The sequence below is a fragment of the Stegostoma tigrinum genome, chromosome 9 (genome assembly GCF_030684315.1).
Source record: "Stegostoma tigrinum isolate sSteTig4 chromosome 9, sSteTig4.hap1, whole genome shotgun sequence".
NCBI lineage: Eukaryota > Metazoa > Chordata > Chondrichthyes > Orectolobiformes > Stegostomatidae > Stegostoma > Stegostoma tigrinum.
In genome coordinates this window covers 91,834,386-91,853,189 of record NC_081362.1, presented here as the reverse complement: position 1 = coordinate 91,853,189, position 18,804 = coordinate 91,834,386, and the positions used below count along the sequence as shown (strand labels likewise).

Sequence of the window (18,804 nt, the reverse complement as noted above, 5' to 3'; positions counted from 1 at the left end):
CTGCCCTTTATGGCTGTCAACCAGAAACAGAACCCAATGATAATTACCTGCTGAAACAGATGGAATGTTTTCCAACGTGCTGCTGTTTGTAACCAGCGAACAGTTTCTCAAGTCGGGTGGCTCCCAGAAAGATGTGTAGTCCTGCATGTTTAAAAGGCTGGACAGACCACAGGGAAAATCTTACTCCATGCACAGAAATCCCTAACAAAACTACCAATAGGTCAAAACAATAAATTGAAAAAGCAGTTCAGAACTTGAGTGTTGCTTAAAAATAGACAGTTTGTCAAAACTTTTCATCTTCTTCACATGACAATTTATAAGAATGCCAATTCAAGGAGAAATGCTAATTCTGTATGAGGGGAGAGTCCTGATTAGTTGACAAGCACACTCTGACTAGTAGAGGTGTTGCCATAGAGTATGCACACATTAATGCTGATTGACAGTTAACTGCCAGGATTTGTTCATATTTTAAACCAAATGGGTTGAATCTGATCAGTTAGAAAAAAAGGCATTGCCTGGAGAATTGAATACACAACTGGCTGTCACTTATTATGTTAAGTTGAAACGGGCACAGCTATATAAATAAGGTGGCTGAAAGAGCAAGGTAGAGGCTGGGAATTCTGCAAGTTACTCATGTTCTAACTCCTCAAAGCGTGTCTACCGTTGACCAGGCACAAGTCAGGAATGTGTAGTGGAATACATTCCCCTAGGATGGATGAAACCAGAGATAATGGGAACTGCAGATGCTGGAGAATCCAAGATAACAAAGTGTGAAGCTGGATGAACACAGCAGGCCAAGCAGCATCTCAGCAGCACAAAAGCTGACGTTTCGGGCCTAGACCCTTCATCAGAGAGGGGGATGGGGTGAGGGTTCTGGAATAAATAGGGAGAGAGGGGGAGGCGGACCGAAGATGGAGAGAAAAGAAGAGAGGTGGAGAGGAAAGTATAGGTGGAGAGGTAGGGAGGGGATAGGTCAGTCCAGGGAAGACGGACACGTCAAGGAGGTGGGATGAGGTTAGTAGGTAGGAAATGGAGGTGCGGCTTGGGGTGGGAGGAAGGGATGGGTAAGAGGAAGAACAGGTTAGGGATGCAGAGACAGTCTGGGCTGGTTTTGGGATGCAGTGGGGGGAGGGGAAGAACTGGGCTGGTTTTGGGATGCGGTGGGGGAAGGGGAGATTTTGAAGCTGGTGAAGTCCACATTGATACCATTAGGCTGCAGGGTTCCCAAGCGGAATATGAGTTGCTGTTCCTGCAACCTTCGGGTGGCATCATTGTGGCACTGTGGGAGGCCCATGATGGACATGTCATCTAAAGAATGGGAGGGGGTGTGGAAATGGTTCGCGACTGGGAGGTGCAGTTGTTTATTGCGAACCGAGCGGAGGTGTTCTGCAAAGCCGTCCCCAAGCCTCCGCTTGGTTTCCCCAATGTAGAGGAAGCCACACCGGGTGCAATGGATACAGTATACCACGTTGGCAGATGTGCAGGTGAACCTCTGCTTAATGTGGAAAGTCATCTTGGGGCCTGGGATAGGGGTGAGGGAGGAGGTGTGGGGACAAGTGTAGCATTTCCTGTGGTTGCAGGGGAAGGTGCCGGGTGTGGTGGGGTTGGAGGGCAGTGTGGAGCGAACAAGGGAGTCACAGAGAGAGTGGTCTCTCCGGAAAGCAGACAAGGGTGGGGATGGAAAAATGTCTTGGGTGGTGGGGTCGGATTGTAGATGGCGGAAGTCTCGGAGGATGATGCGTTGTATCCGGAGGTTGGTGGGCTGGTGTGTGAGAACGAGGGGGATCCTCTTTGGGCGGTTGTGGCGGGGGCGGGATGTGAGGGATGTGTTGCGGGAAATGTGGGAGACGCGGTCAAGGGCGTTCTCGATCACTGTGTGGGGAAAGTTGCGGTCCTTGAAGAACTTGGACATCTGGGATGTGCGGGAGTGGAATGCCTCATCCTGACAGCAGATGCGGCGGAGGCAGAGGAACTAGGAATAGGATGAAACCGGCTCCAATCACACTAAACTGTTTTCCACCATCCAGGACAAAGTAGCCCGTTGGTCTGGCCCTTCATCTGAGACCTTCAACATTTATTCCCTCTATCTCTGACGCAGTGGTAGTAGTACGTACTGGCTACAAAATGCATTGTAGCAACTCATTGAGGGTCCTTCCACAGCACCTTCCGAACCTCCAATTTCTACCTACAGGAAGGACAAAAGCAACAGATGCATGGGAACACCACCACCTCATACATACCATCAACCACACGAACCTAAGCCACTTCTTCCAGAAATAAGAGGCTTGGGGTCAAAAACCTGAAGACATTTCGCTGAACTGTTTTGCAATATATGGACTGAATGAATTGAGAGAGAAAAGCATTCTGAACAAGTTTCTGGATTCTGTAAGATTGTTCAGGCTGGATGAGCTAGAATGCCAGTTGTAGAAATGCAAAGCTGAGCTGAAGTCGCGATCTTATTAAATGATGAAGCAGAATCGAAGGGTATATTCCAGTTCTGGTTTCTCATGTTAATATTTGTATATTTGACTAATCATAGACAGTGCAAGACAATCAACAAAGGTTCAGAGCTCTTGCTGGACTTGGACTTCCATCTCATCAGTTTGGGTTGAGTTAAAAGGATATGGTCGTAATACTCCACACTACATACACCCAGAATATTTCCTCTTTCTTTTTTTTAACCAGTTGCACTCTATACAAATAAAAAAGAATCTGATTGACCTTACCAACTTCTGCTTGCATATTGTCCTTGATTTGAGAGACAGGGCAGATGTTGGGTAGTCCTTGGTCGGGCTGCTTTCCAAATATATTGAGCTGGTTCTTCTTCTGTTGAGCAGTTCACTGTGGATAAAGAACACCACAACTTAAAGTATCTGGCACCGAGCGACATTCACGTTTACCACCATGAAGACAAGGAATGCACAAGCAGTTATGTTTGTGAGAAAGGGATTTGTGAATCCATGGGCTTTGTTCATTAAAGGACCACAGGCTGAAACAGTATTCCAAAGAACTGCTTCAATATTTCTCTCAAGAGATCAGGATGCAAAGAGAAAAATGCACTTTTGTTACATTAAACATTTTATGTATGTAACTCCCCTGGGAATGTGCTGCACTATTCGTCAAATACTCTCTCTGTGTAACAAACTGCACATCCTTACCACTTTCTCTGCACAGACATGTCTCTTAACTTGTTTTTTGCATTAGTTTATATCTTCTCTGTGTCTATCCTGGAATAGATCATAGAATAGAATTCCTACAGCGTGGGAACAGGCCATTCAGCCCAACACGTCCACACCACCTCTCTGAAGAGCATCCCACCCAGACCCATTTACCTAATTTCCCATGTCTAACCCAAACATCCCCAGGCACCATGACCATTCCACTTACCCTGCGCATGTTTGGACTGTGGGAGGAAACCCATGCAGACACGCGGAGAATGTGCAAACTCCACAGAGACAGTTGCCCGAGGGTGGAACTGAACCCGGGTCCTTGGCGCTGTGAAGCAGCAGTGCTAACCACTGAGCCACTGTGATGCCCTAAATATTCCTCCATTATCTTAAAGGCCTCAACTGGGTCATCCCTCACCTTCCCTATTCAAGAATAAAAGTCTACAACCCCGGGTTGATCTTGGAGGCTGCTCAGCCCATCATGCCTCTGATGCTTGCTTACTCACTGCAGGCAAGAACCAGGTTATGCGACATTATCTCTCATCTTTCACTTACCTACGGGTTGCACCTGAATGGAGTCTATGGAAAGGTTATTTCCGATGACGGAAGATGTGTTTCTCAGTCTTTCTTGCACTATCCTCTCCTCAAGGTAGATATTTTTGGTAATATTGTAATACAGGATAGCCAAGCACACATAGCTGAGGAGGAAATAACACAGAATAACAGATGGAGTACACGACACAGGATGTGATTAGAAAAGAGACATGTTGAAGTTGTCAAAATATAGTCATCAGGACATATGCAAGAATGCCAAATATCAAAGACAGCAACCATTCCTACTGCAGGAGACACAGATGCTGATTGGTTGGCAAGTGGACTCTGACTGGTTGATGTTTTGCCATGGAAAATGAGCCAGGGAGCCATTATCCCACATGCTTTTGTTTGATTCAAGACAGGCACAAAGCCTGAAATGTTTATTATGTTTTCCTGAAGTCGACAGGTCTCTCTTTATGAATAAAGGTAGCTTCTAGAGTTGATGTGTCAACCTATCAGCCCCTTTTTCTCATGGACCATAAATAATGGAGCTCCCTCTGAAACATGGCGTTCTTGCATCTGTCTTCATGAGCAAAAGATGAAAAGTGTAAACATCAAGTTTCTCTTCTCCAGAACATTAAAAAAATGGGGATGCTTTATGAATTGGAATAGAATACATCTAAATATCCTGAGGCACTACACCTTAAGAGGGCAGTCAAGACTCAATTATGTGTGGACTGTAGGTCAAACTGGATATGGGTGACAGAATTTTGTTCCCTGACAGGACTTTAGATGCAAATGCTCTCTTGGGACAATCAGCACTGATTATGTGGCTGTCACTAGAGGAGCTCATGTTATTTCTTTAAATTTCTTTTTTTTAAAAATCAGATGCAAATTTCGCCATCTGCCATTGCAGGATTCATGTCCCTAAAACACTAGCCTGAGATCCTGGATTACAAGAGCAGTGACAAACCTCCCTTTGGACTGAGATCACTTCTCAGGTATCTACAGTGAGGAACAACGCATAACCAAGTTTAATGTGCTTTTCATAGTTTTGTGCATTAAAAAGGTGGAGACATAGTTTTAATTTCATTCTTAGAGTGGTTCTTGTGATCTTGGTGCTGAGAAATCTGGAGACTTATTGATGCGTGCATTTTTAATGAGGCTTTACAGTATAACAAACAGTCTAAAGATAAAAAGCAAAACACTGATTTTCTTACCTTGTGGTTTCGATTGATCTGGAAATGCGGTGAGGTGCAGTTTTGTTGTTTTGAAGAATCCTACCCAGTAAACAGAAAATAATTCTGATTTGTAAATACGAACTATTGAGTGGGATATAAATAAATAAAAGGCAAGTGGGTTTGTTACAGCAATTCATTGACTGAAGGGATCAAACGGTATGGGGGACAAAATGGGAACAGGGACTGAGTTGGATAATCACCCATGATAATATTGAATGGCAGGACAAGCTCAAATGGCCGAATGGCCTACTTCTGTTCCTATTTTCTATGTTACTATGTTTAAATTATTAAATTTATGAAATGCAGAATCTCCATTGTGAGATTTGAATGACTTATAAGAACAGAGGAGTTAGCCTGCTCTGTCATCATGGCCAATCTGATTGGAACCTCAAATCCACTTTCCTGTCTCCTTCAATGTTTTTGCTAGTTCCCAATCTGTAACATTAATGTAGAACACCGTGAATGCTAGAAATATGAAATAAAAACAGAAAGTCCTGAAGAACATTAGTAGATCTGGCAGCATCTGGAAAGTCAAAAGGAGTTCTGAGTAAGAGTCATACTGGACCTGAAACGTTCGTTTTGTTTCTGTCTGCACAGATTCTGCCAGACCTGCTGAGCCTACCAGCAATTTCTGTATCTGTCTCACTATCTAAGGTGCTTGGCTGAACATCATAGACACTTCACTACACATGTCTCATCTTGTTTTTGATCTATCCGTTCACGGGATGTTGTTGTCACTGATGCAGCCAGCAATTGTTCCCCATCCTTAATTGCCCATGAACAGAGGGGCTTATGAGGCCATTTCAGAGAGTAATTAAAAGGGATGACCTTATTTGTCTGCAATCCTAGACTGGGTGAGGATTTTAACAAAATAGGTAGATTTTATAGATAACCAACATGGCCACCATTACTGAGTTGAGTTACTGTGGTGCGAAGTGGACCCACAACTGTCAGGCCAGACCTCTAGATTACAAATCTAGTTAAATTACCACAATCCTGCCACCTCCTGAAGTTGGTCAGTGCCTTCTGCCAACCCCCTTCAGCCCTGGTGCTGCCTCACTGTCAGGTTATGAAGGAAGCAGGGTCTCCCATCCCTTCGTTACAAGAACAGAAGGAAGGAAAATTATCAATGGACCAGCCTCTCACTGCACTGCAATTCTTCACTTTCATCTTCATTTATGCTGTGAAGTTGAGGACTGTTAGCAGCAAGAGAATTTTCCAACCAGCCATCCAGTGGCAGCTTTAGTCATGTCCCAGTTCCAGGAAAGCATCTCAATTACTTTCAATCAAACTGTAGAGGTGAGACACCTTCAGGGATGTGAACCCAGAGCGATGGCCTCTACCACTGTGCCACAGAACAGCATCCTACTTTGTGTCAATTCACTTCCAATTACTGTCAAATTACAGTGATAATGGGAACTGCAGATGCTGGAGAATCCAAGATAACAAAGTGTGGAGCTGGATGAACACAGCAGGCCAAGCAGCATCTCAGGAGCACAAAAGCTGACGTTTCGGGCCTAGAGCTCTCTGATGAAGGGTCTAGGCCCGAAACATCAGCTTTTGTGCTCCTGAGATGCTGCTTGGCCTGCTGTGTTCATCCAGCTCCACGCTTTGTTATCTTGTCAAATTACAGAATTTTTTTTAAAGTCAGAAGTCTTTTAAGAACCCCTTCATCACACTGTGTCTTATCAGAGTCAAAAGCAATTAATCAAACTCCCCCATCGATAGTTTTAGGTCACATTCTCAGCACTAGGGGCCATTTAGGAATGAGACAAGGAGAAACTGCTCACTCAGAGGGTTGTGAACGTTTTCCATTCCCTTTCCCAGAGAGTTGGAGACGCTCCATCTTTGAGTAAAGGTAAAGTTGCCAGAGTTTTAGTGGACCATCGAGCTGCTGTCTCATTAGGGAGAGGGATGACCAAAGGCTGTTTAACCCGAGGGTCACCACATCTCAGGAGAGGGGAGATGTTGAGAAGGAGAGTCCTTCATGGTAACCTCAGCTGGTGCAGGAATTGAACCCACACTATCGGCATCGCTCTACATTGCAAACAAACATCCAGCAGGCTAAGCCAGTTGACCCTCTCTGGCATTAAATAATTAATTTGTTGAGATTCCAAAGACAGGACGTTCCAAGCCCATGACCTCCACCATCTTGAAAGACAAAGAGCAGCAGAAATAGGGGAACACCATTACCTGCTAGTTCCCTTATCATCCACTTCATTGCCTCTGCCATGTTGCCGGTTCAAAACTCTGGAATTCCCTTCCTAATAGCACTGTGGGTGTCCCTAAAGCCTAGAGAATGCCGATTCAGGAAGCCAGTTCACCACCGGCAATTAGGGATGGGCAATAATTGATGGTCTAGTCAGGAACACTCACAACCCAGAAAAGAATAAAAAAAACATTTGAGGCTGGGATTTGGGACTCTCAGATAATCAAAGAACGTGGGACTAGGACAAGACAATGCAGGTAAAACCCAAAATCAAACACGATCATACTGAATGGCAGAATCAGCTTGATGGGTGAACAGTCAACTCCTCTTCCTATTTCTTTTGTTCTCTATGTTAACAGGAGGCATTAGTCTCAATGCTGTGTGATCCCATCCTGATTGCAATATTTCCAGCTCCTCACCTGACACTTTCCACGTATATGGAGTAATTCCAGTTCTGAAAAGACTCAGTGAGCTGAAACATAAATGGAAAAACAGCAAGTCAGTACAAAGCCTGATCCATTAACAAACTGCAGTGGTGCAACTAGGCAAGCATGCATTTTAGACTCATAGCATCAGGGAGGTCCACAGCACAGAGAGAGACTCTTCGGCCTGTCGAGTTACACCAGTCAAAAACAACTAACTAACTATTCTAACCCATTTCCCAGCACTTGGCCTATAGATTTGCATGCCTTGGCACCAGAAGTGCACATCTAAATATTTCTTCAATGTGATGAGGGTTTCTGTCTCTACCATCCTCACAAGCAGCGAGCTCCAGATTCCCACTACCCTCTGGGTGAAAACGTTTCTTTTCTTCACATCTCCTCCAAACCTCCTGCCCTTTACCTTAAATCTCTGCCCCGCTGGGTCATTGACTGTTCTTCCAAGGGGAAGCATTCCTTCCTGCCTGCCCTGTCTATGCCCCTCATAATTTTATACATCTCAATTTGAGAGTATCAATATAACTTAATACATTTTATGTATTTTTCTCAATGCCACAAAGAATAGCACATCAAAACTCTTAATTTAATCAAAACTCTTAAGCCATCACATCTATTTGGACTCCTTCTACAGGAAATGGTCCCACACACTTACATAATTATCCATTGTTACATGGGATGGAGGCTAGGTGTTGTGAGAGGAAGACAGGTTAACTAATGGATCAAAGAGAGAAAACAGCCAAGGAAGATTGTTCCTTATCCCGAACTCTCACACTGGTCCAGGTCACACCAGGAACCCATGTAGTGATTATAATGAGCTCAGCCAGGTGGACCTCATAGAATATGAGTTCCCTGAATGGGTCTGTTAACCTGGTCCAGTCAGGGATCCCAGGCTGACATATTAACAGTCATGACAGACATTCTGTTCACTTTGAGAGCTGACATTGAGGGAGCTGGATTAATGTCAACGACTCTCCATGTGTAAATAAAGTGACAAGATACCAGTCCCTGTGGATTCATTTCAACCCATGTGAATTTTCACTTTTCTAACCAGAGGACATTGTGATAAAGACAGATGGTAGTGTAGTGGGAATTTTATTGGACTAATAATACCAGGGCAATAGCCAATGCTTTGAGCACAAGGTAGGTTCACATTTAAATTCAATGAATAAATCTGAATTTATATAGTCAGTCATGGTGACCATTAAAACTGAAGGAACTGAGGATTCTGTAAAACAGAAACAAAACAGAAGTTGCTGGAAAAGCTCGGCAGGTCTAGCAGCACCAGAGAAATCAGAGTTAGTGTTTCAGGTCGAGTTCCTCAGAAGAGTCCCACAGATTTGGGCAGCATGGTGGCTCAGTGGTTAGCAGTGCTGCCTCACAGTGCCAGGGACCTGGGTTCAATTCCAGCCTCAGGTGACTGTCTGTTGTCTATATGGGTTTCTTCCCACAGTTCCAAAGATGTGCAGGTTAGGGTGGATTGACCATGCTAAATTGCCCAGATGTTTAGGTTAGACATGGGGAAATTTGGGGAATGGGGAATGGGTCTAAGTGGGATGCTCTGAGGGGTGATGTGGACTTGTTGGGCCAAATGGTCTGTTTCCACACTGTAGGGATTCTATGTTAACTGATCTGCTGAGCCTTTCAAGCAATGTCTTTTTTTTTGCTGTTGATGGTGATCATTAATGCCATGAAAACCAACTTGGTTCTCTAATACCCTTTGAAGATGGAAATCTGCCGTCCTTACCTAGTCTGGCCTTCATGTAAGTTCAGACCCATGGCAATGAGATTGACTCTTAAGTATACTCTGCAATGACCTAGAGACCCATTCTGTTTAAGGGTCATTAGGGATGGGCAACAAGTACAGGCCTTGCCGTGATACCCTCAAAATATTAATGAACAAAAATATCCTTATTATTGGCATCCAGAACTGGTCTAGCTCAACATGAGCCCCTCCTGATCTCTAATGCTTACCTACTTTCTCTCTTAACCAGCTGAGCAGGGATGGGAGTGGTGATAGTGGGAAGCCTTACTGAGGAAACTATTACTGAGGCACAAAGTGAGCACCGAGTCAGATGAGTTGCACAAGAACAGCCAACTGCGCGGACCTACCCAAGTTGATATTTTCTGCTCCAGATCTGCTGTGTCCATATCCCCAATCAGGTCGTGGACTGTAAACTGCGTCATGTATAAGAGCCCCCCTGTGAAGCAAGAACAGAGAAAAGTTACGGTTTGTCTTACCTCCCATACCCCTCCAACCTCAAAACGTGCAGCTTCCTGTGGTCAAGGTGGACATTCATTTAGAACCTGATAAGAACTAATGGCAGGGTGAGATTTAACAGGTTATTAAACCCTTCCCAGTTTTTAACAATGAACACATTTCTAAAGAATCAGGTGAGAATTTCTCTTTTCAAACGCAGCATGTTATAAGAATTTGGAATCGTCTGAAAAGGTGGGAGTAGAATCATCAGCAATCTCCAAAAAGGAAGCTGGGAAGAAAAATGAATGTAAGAGGTTTGCAAAGCTATACAGAAAGAAGACGGGAGTGAGATTAGTTGGCTCACTCATTCAAAGAACAGTCATGATGGGCTGAATGGCTCCTCTGCACCCTGTGATTCAACCATTCAGAAGGTAAGAGTAGGGCATGGAAGGTAGGAGCCATTGGGACACCTGGAGCTCAGGGCTAGATGCAGTGGACCCCACACTGTGTTGAGGAAAAAAATGCAGAATGTTCATTCTCAATCGATGTAAGGGATGGATGACAACCTAAAATTAAATCTTAGTTCTGACTCATTATCTGTGTTGGAATAATTAACGCGTCAACAGATCTCTGATTCTCAAATGTAGTTCTGTGAAGTACAAAATTCTGTCATTAAAAGAGTGGTATACTAATTGCAGGCTGGGGGCTATCTAAGTGGCAAATATGCAGACTTCACGGAGCGCTCTGCATTGCTAGGCTCTCAGGTGGAAAGGGAGCAGAGAAGTAATCACCCACTTTCACCAAGCTCCAAATGCCAGAGAAATTAAATAGCATGTATCGATGAGATCGCCTTTATGCAAATACACTGGCTCTCTGCCAGCACTGAGAAAGAAGTGAGGGCCAAATAATAACTGTGATAGAAGGGGGTTCATCTGCACAGTCCTGATGAGATGTTGCCTTTCACATGACTAATGGGAACTGGAGTTGGTTACAATTTGCGGTGAATGATAAATATTCTGGATTGAGATAGTGTGCCAGAGATTGCTGCAGGGGTGGGGGTGGGGCACAAGTAACGCCACTTGACAGTAAAAATGAAGCAGGTGGAATTAACCCTCTGAGAATACAGCAAATCCCATGCCACAGTTCCCCTACAGCACAGTTTCTCTGACACTACACCTTGCTCTAACTGTGCGTTGGACGTGAGGCTAACATTTATATGGGGTCTTCTTTGGGCAAGGGAGAGTTTGGGCCTTTATCCCTCTGCCCGTGTGCCAACCATGCCACCTCTGGGCATAAAACCACTCCTGATCTATTTCTCGTCAGTGGGCCAACACAAAATGTCACACAATTAGGTAGGTTGACAAGCCCGACATTTCACTAATTAGTTGTTCCAGAAATGAGAGCGGGCGTCCGACTTCGGTGCTTGTTTGCCCTCTGTACTTTCGAAAGCAGGGGTGGCAGCCCCATTTTATCTCTGTGTAGAGAGAGGGAGATGGATCGTGGTTAGCAGCTATAAAATCCAGCTGCACTATTCTGCAATCACTCCAATTACTTCATGAAAATTGATGCAGCATTTGATGGGAGGCAAAACACATTAAATGGACTCAAAGGGTTAACATACAAAGTACCAGACTAAGTGAGCATCAAGCGCGGGGTTGAAATTCTGGCTTTTGCAAACCAGACTTCACCAAAACTTGAGAATGTCGACCATTTCGGTTGTTCTTCACTATGCATATTCACTCAGTAAACACCACACTTGTGTCTCAGTCCAGAGCACGGTGGAACAATCTCTCCCTACAGCCAAGCAAAAGCTGACGCCGCTCTTCCTCCCCTTCAAGTGGAGCCTGTTATACGCTGCCAGATTCACAAGTCACAACAGTCACAGTTACAGTCATTCCTTGAAGTTGCTGCTTCCATGAGAAATGAACATATCTGCTAGAGCCAGCAAACATTCAACCAAACTCCAGGAATGTGTTGCTCATCACAGAGAGAACCAGTTTGTTATTCATCAAAGGAGGAATTTCAATTTGTGGTCTGGAAATTGAAAGAGCAAGAATGTATTGAAAAATAAATGGTAACAGAATTATTTGTTTTTGTGGCAGAGAGTAATGTCGTTTTTCACGTGTCTGAAGGGGAGTGAACAAATGCTTCTAGCAGCTAATTGGGTTTGGCTGTGGATAAACTTTCAATGAGTTTCTTTGACCTGGTGATGAAATCTGACTTCTTTTGAAAGGGCTTCAGCTCTTTGTTGACTGTGCTTCTATTTTCATCTTTGGTCAGTTGTCCTAGCTCTGTAGCACTGTGTGGCCTCTTGGTTACAGCCTTGTGGAAGACAATAGGCACCCCATGTGTGTTCAGTATCCCTGGCCTCAGAAGACTGGGCACATTGGGTCTGGGTCTCAGTGGGTACCTCAGTGGCGTGGAGATGACACCTAGTGGGTGCCTGAGGCTTCTTGTCCACTGTTTGACTTTTGAGGCAGCATGATGCCACGATATGTGGGTTTCTGGGAGGACAACTGGCGTCAACATCTGGAATGCCTGGAAATCTGAAACATTAAAGCCTCCTGCTGTTAGAGGGCAAATCATCCCATTATTATCTCGTCATGTTAATTTCAACAAACCACCCCCATTCTTAATGGTCAGTGCAAAGATTCTTGAGAGTGCACCCCCACCCACCATTAAGTCTCCAATGAGTGATTCAAGTCAGCTTTAATTTACAAGTCGTCCTGTCTCCCTTCTCCCATGCTCAGTGGTCAGGCCAATAACTGAGATGTATAGATCAGGTTACGGAGTTAAGAGGAAAAGGCAGGAAAGTGGGGTTGAAGACTGCACGGCGGCTCAGTGGTTAGCGCTGCTGCCTCACAGCACCAGGGATCCGGGATCGATCCCACCCTCAGGCAACTGTCTATGTGGAGTTTGCACATTCTCACTGTGTCTGTGTGGGTCTCTTCTGGGCATTCTGGTTCCCTCCCACAGTCCAAAGATGTGCAGGTTAGGCAGATTGGCCATGGTTAATGCAGGGTTGCAGGAACAGGATAGGACTAGGGTGGGATACTCTTCAGAGGGTTGCTGAAGACTTGATGGGCCAAAAAGCCTCTTTCTGCGCTGTAGGGATTCTATGAACAGCCGTGATCCCATTCAATAGCAGAGTGGGCTGAATGGCCTACACCTGCATCTAAGTTTCATGGTCTTAACATTTTGATTCTGTGCTGATGAGCAAAGGATGTGGCAGATAGCAAGGGAGCCACAAACCAAAACAGAAACGTTTTGAGTCTTCGCTGATCAATGCCCAGCAGTACACTTGCCTCCAAGGAAGGTGTGTGGGCATCAGATTGCAACAGGGTCACGTTGATTGGAGCAGAAGGAGACTTTTCAGCCCTCTGGGCCTTTTCTACCCCTCGATCAATCTATGAGATAAACTGCAACTTCAGCTGTGATACAGTCTTCCAGTCTGCATGCAAACATTTGTCATCAAGAGTCACCGATGACAAACCACCCAAGGGTTATGCTTCAACAACATCAGCCGAGAGTCAAAACCCTCAGAAAGAGGAGAGGATTGGCATGCAGGTCCAGCAAGGAGATAGGGAGGCTATTTGAATGATCATTTTTATTGCAAGTATACACAATTAGGGAAACTGTCCAGGACCTCAGTGAAGAGTAGCCTGGAAAGCTGTGTGCAGTTTTGATCTCCTTCTTTAAAGAGCTTGCATTGAAATATGCTCATCAGTCTGCTCACAGGTAGTACAGCACACATCTGGGGACAGGTGGCATTTGAGCCTGGGCCTCCTGATTCAGAGATAGGGACATTACCACTGCACAACAAGGGCCCGGAAGCTTGCAAATTGCATTATTCTTGCACTGAAGACAGCGGAAGAGGCTGTCTTATGAAAACGGGAAAGGCTTTGGTCGTTGGAGATTAAAAGAATGAGTGGTTGAAGCAGATGACATCTTAAGGGAGCTTATGTTTTTCTATTCTTTTATGGGATTCAGGATACCTACCATTCACCTTGTCCATGCCCCTCATGATTTTATAAACCATTCTAAGATTACCTCTCAATGTCCAATGATCCAGTGAAATGACGATAGGAAATTATAACAATTATATATTAACACTTCTGGTAATAATATATTATAATGGGGATTTATCCAGTTTACACCTCCCCTTTATTCAGTCTTTTATTCAGCTGCTGTTAACAGATTGGGATATATATAAAGCGGGTGAATGATGTGTATGTCACAGTGAAACTCAAACCAAAATAATATCACTCCTACCCCATTACACCCCATCCCAAACCTGGGTGACAGATACAGGCAATTCGGCCCATCCAGTCTATGCTGGGTTCTGTTGCATGGGGCCTCTTCCTACTCCACATCATCGCATATTGTGAACATGTCTTTCTATCCCTTTTCCCTCCCGACTACGTATCTGGTTTCCTCTTAAGTGCACTTGCAAGTTGACGCCAAGCTGATTTGGCCCAATGATTTTAAGGCTTTGGATAAGGCACAATGTGGATAAAAACAGCTTGGGTCATTTGAAAAGGAAGAGACAAAACCTGAGTTGAAAAATCTAAGAATACACCAATCTCAAACAACAATGCATAACTATAAAAGGGATTTGGATATTTACAGCTTTATCCAAAGAGAGACTATCCAAGTTCCCTTGAAGTATCATCCATTGGGAGAATTGGGAATACAACACTGTAATAACATGGTCAATTCTCTCATCACACTCTACATTAATGGATAATCCTGTTGATTGTCTTGGAGAGTTATGTAAAAGCTACTTTAATGGTGACCATGTAACCACTGTAGATTGTCACAAAACCTCATCACATTTACCAATGTCCTTTAGGAAAGGAAACTGCTATCCTTACCTGGAAGGGGGGTCTAGGTGAGAAACATCAGCTTTCCTGCTCCTCTGATGCTGCTTGGCCTGATGTGTTCATCCAGCTCTACACCTTGTTATCTCAGCCATCCTTACCTCGTCTGATTTACATGTGAGTTCAAACCCACTTAAATGGAGTTGACTCTTAACTGCCCTTCAAAATGGCCTAGAGAGGCTATCAGTTCAAGGGAAACTAGGAACAGGCAACAAATGTGGACGTTGCCTGCGACACCCATGTCCCATACAAAAGTAATAAAATAGAGATGAACCAAAGGGCATACAGTCATCAATGGCTCAACCAGGGAGCAAGGCCTTCAGGAAAACAGGGAGCTTTAGCAACTTTGTAGTCATTGGCCTTCATAAGGCCTTCAGGAAAACAGGGAGCTTTAGCAACTTTGTAGTCATTGGAGCAGTGATGGAGATCCACCTAAAATACTCCTTTACCTTCCTTTTCACCACTGCATGATTCTGGGATAGCATTAAAAAAGGAGAGATATAATGCATGTCACCATTCAAGTTCCCCATTCATCGCCAGCTATGTTAATGGGAGTGCTGCAGCCAAAAACCGCTCAATGCGACTGCTCCGGTAATTTATTTAATACGTGCCGTGGGCATTGGGACAAAAAGAAAAGGAAGTTGAGGTAAAAATGTCTTCCTGTGACGCCTATTTTTCAAATGCATCTACACATTGCTTGCACGTGGTGCACGGTGGCACAGAGGTTAGCACTGCTGCTTCACAGCACCAGGGACCTGAGTTTAATTCCAGCCTCAGGTGACTGCCTGTGTGGAATTTGCACATTTTCCCTGTGTCTGTGTGGGTTTCCTCCAGATCCTCCCACTGTCCTAAGATGTGGAGGCTAGGTGGGTTGGCTGCGCTAAACGTGATAGTGTAGTGAGTCTGGGTTTATGCCCTCCAAAGGGTTGGAGCATGCTTGATGGGCCAAATGGTCGTGTGCTGCAGAGATTCTGTGATTGCTCCTGCTGCACAGGGACAGAGAGGAGATGGGCTGTCTCACTGTGTGAGGACAGAATCTTTCAGTCTGAACGCCATCCGTTCAGGAAGAAGGCTAGCTTTCAATTTGTCCATCTTTCGGAGTGCTAGATATAAGCTGATGCCATTGAGGCTATGACTGTGTCTTGGCAGAAACCATAAGACCATAAGACATAGGAGTGGAAGTAAGGCCATTCGGCCCATCAAGTCCACTCTGCCATTTAAATCATGGCTGATGGGCATTTCAACTCCACTTTCCTGCACTCTCCCCATAGCCCTTGATTCCTTGTGAGATCAAGAATTTGTCGATCTCTGCCTTGAAGGCATCTAATGTCCCGGCCTCCACTGCACTCCGTGGAAATGATCTTCACTAGCCCACCACTCTCTGGCTGAAGAAATGTCATCTCATTTCCGTTTTAATTGTCCCTGTCTCTGTGTTGGAAGATTTAAACCCCACTCAAAACCTGGAGCTGTAATTCAGGCTAACACTGTTAGAGCATTCCTGAGAGAGTGCTACACTGTCTGAAGTGCTATATTTTAGGGGCAGTGTGAAACCAAGTCTCAGGCCTCTGTAAAACATCCCAAGATATTCTTTTGAGGAACAGCCATTGGCGTTCTCCCTAAAACCACATCTCTGAAACAGAATATCTGGTTATTATCATTTGATCTGCTTGCAGGAGCTTGCTGTGAGCAATTTGGCTGCAGTATTACAGTAGTGACCGTCTTTCAAAAGTGCTTTTTGCAAAATGTTTTGGCCCATGACCCTGCAGAAAATGTAAAAATAAAACAAAGGACTACAGATGCTGGAAATTTAAAACTAAAACAAATATTGCAAGAGAAACTCAGCAGGTCTGGCAGCATTTGTGGACATAGAGACAGAGTTAATGTTTCAAGTTCACTGACTCTTCTCTGGAGTGTACAGTTCTGATGTCATGGCACCAGATCCAAAACATTAACTCTGCTTTCTCCCCATAAATGCTGCCAGACGTGTCGAACTTCTCCAGCAATTTCTGTTTTGTTTCTGTATAAATACAAGCTCTTTCTTACAAATTACCCCACTTCCTGATGACCCTAGCAACAGAAGAATACACACAATGGGTTACTGTCCCCATTGTGGACTTCACTCACCAGCCACTAATTATTGCACAAACTACATAGGAGCAGCAGGGGTTCCAACCCATATACCTGTCCTCTTTGAAGGAGCTCAGGATGTCTTTTTTTATTCATTCAAGGGATCTGGGTACCACTGGCTAAACCAGGATTTACTGCCTATCCTTAATTCCCCAGAGGGCAGTTAAAAGTCATCCACATTGATGTGGGTCTGGAGCCATATGTAGGTCAGACCAGGTAAGGATGGCAGTTTCCTTCCCTCACGGACATTAATGAACCAGATGGTTTTTTCTCAATAGATTCATGGTCATCATTAGAGTCTTAATTCTAGCTTGTTATCAAATTCAAATTCTACCATCTGCATTGACAGCATGGGTTTCCTCCCAACGACATAAGATGTGCAGGTTAGGTGGATTGGCCATGCTAAATTGCCTGCAGTGTTCAGGGATGTGTGGATAAGGTGGATTATAGGGGTATCGGTCTGGGTGGGATGCTCTGAAAGTCAGTGTGGACTTGTTGGGCCAAAGGGCTTGTTTCCACAATGTAAGGATTCCATGACTCAAACTCAGATCCCCAGAACAATATCTGAGTCTTTAGATTAACAGTCCACTAGGCTGTTGCCCCATCCCTTCATGAATTGTATTGTATTGTGCCACCATAGTTTTAGCAGAGCATAGGGCTGCTCTTTCATTCGAGAGAGTCGACTGGTGCTACTTTAACCTGAGGAGCACCATACCTCATGTAAGGAGAGGGGTTGAGAAGGAGAGTCGTTCATGGTAACCTTAGCCAGTGGCAGGAATTGAACATCAAACTATCTGGCCACCCGAGTAAAGGTGACCACTGGAGGAGTTATGCATTAGTTGGACTCGCCATCACATCCTCAAAAATCCCAGGCAAGGAAGTCGGCAGTAGGGTGGGTGACTCTCTATCGCCACATCAAGTTACAGCACCACTACTACTGAGACACAAGCAGTGACCATCACATCAATATCACTGTGGCATCGAGAAAGCTACCAGCACCCATCACCTGAGTAACTGTCAACCCTTAGCAACATCATCAGTGCCACTGAGTTCTTTAGCATTTCTTCAGCGAGAAGTTATGTTTAACTGGAAACAAACAACTCTTTTAAAGGGACAATTTATTTTGGAATCTGGCAAAATAACATCTTAAAAAAACACAATTTTGCTTATGATAGGATGAAGAGTAATGGAATAGGACAATGAGGATTTTTCTGTTGTTTAACCATTTTAAGTCTCTGCATCACAAAGGTTTCATCAAGTGTTTTATTTTGTATTCTGAGAACAGTGTCCCTTTAAGTCTGTGTTTGCATTCCTTTAGGTCTGAATCATCAACTCCCTCCAGCCCACCGCTCCATTACTACGGCATCCACCTATACCCTCACAACGTTCACTGTTTGAGGAATTGCTGGCGTCATTTTGGGAAGGTGTAGAGGAATGAGGGTCTGTGTAATGATAACAAAGTCGATATACTCATCATTGACTGGCATCAACCTTTCCTTTCAGTCGTCAGATGCACACAGAAATCTGTCACCAAACAGTTACCAACCCAACCCATATAGCTGTATGGATGCGAGGAGCATTTGTTCATCCAATATGGAGTGCCCAAAGGGACCCCAAATTTTACCCAGAGAGTGTAAGATGAGCTTGGCAGCTGGTAATGTAATGGCAGCCTGGGTTAATGCAGGGTTTCACCAAGTAAGTGCCTATTGTTTAGCAACAGATAGTATTGGGTTGCATCTTGCTGTTTGTCTGACTGGGACCACACTTCTCATTATAGGCATCCAGCTACCTGGAAAGCAGCAAGAAGCATCCCAGCCCTTCCAACATGGGATCCATGTCAGTCAATCGTCAGGAGAGGAATCCAGGCTGGTGAGTGGGCCCCAGTGGGCAAAATTAATACCTGCCTTTTATTGTCAGCAATATCAACCAGCAGCGAAGTCAACCTTTTAAATATCCTGACTTCTCAATCTCCCTATTTCCAAGCAAAATAATTAATAAGTGGCCTGATG

At 44.5% G+C, this 18,804-nt stretch overlaps 1 protein-coding gene across 5 annotated transcripts in view; it reads right to left on the bottom strand.

Moving 5' to 3' along the window:
- Positions 1-18,804, bottom strand: part of adgrg6 (adhesion G protein-coupled receptor G6) — a 131,652-nt gene that overhangs the window by 45,066 nt on the left and 67,782 nt on the right. For all 5 annotated transcript variants that reach the window (XM_059648750.1, XM_048535908.2, XM_048535910.2 and 2 more), the window contains 6 exons: positions 9,701-9,789; positions 7,571-7,623; positions 4,922-4,981; positions 3,723-3,865; positions 2,727-2,841; positions 48-157 (listed from right to left, as the gene is read on the bottom strand). In XM_059648750.1, the coding sequence (XP_059504733.1) occupies positions 48-157; positions 2,727-2,841; positions 3,723-3,865; positions 4,922-4,981; positions 7,571-7,623; positions 9,701-9,789 (570 nt within the window). The remainder of the gene's footprint in view (positions 1-47; positions 158-2,726; positions 2,842-3,722; positions 3,866-4,921; positions 4,982-7,570; positions 7,624-9,700; positions 9,790-18,804) is intronic.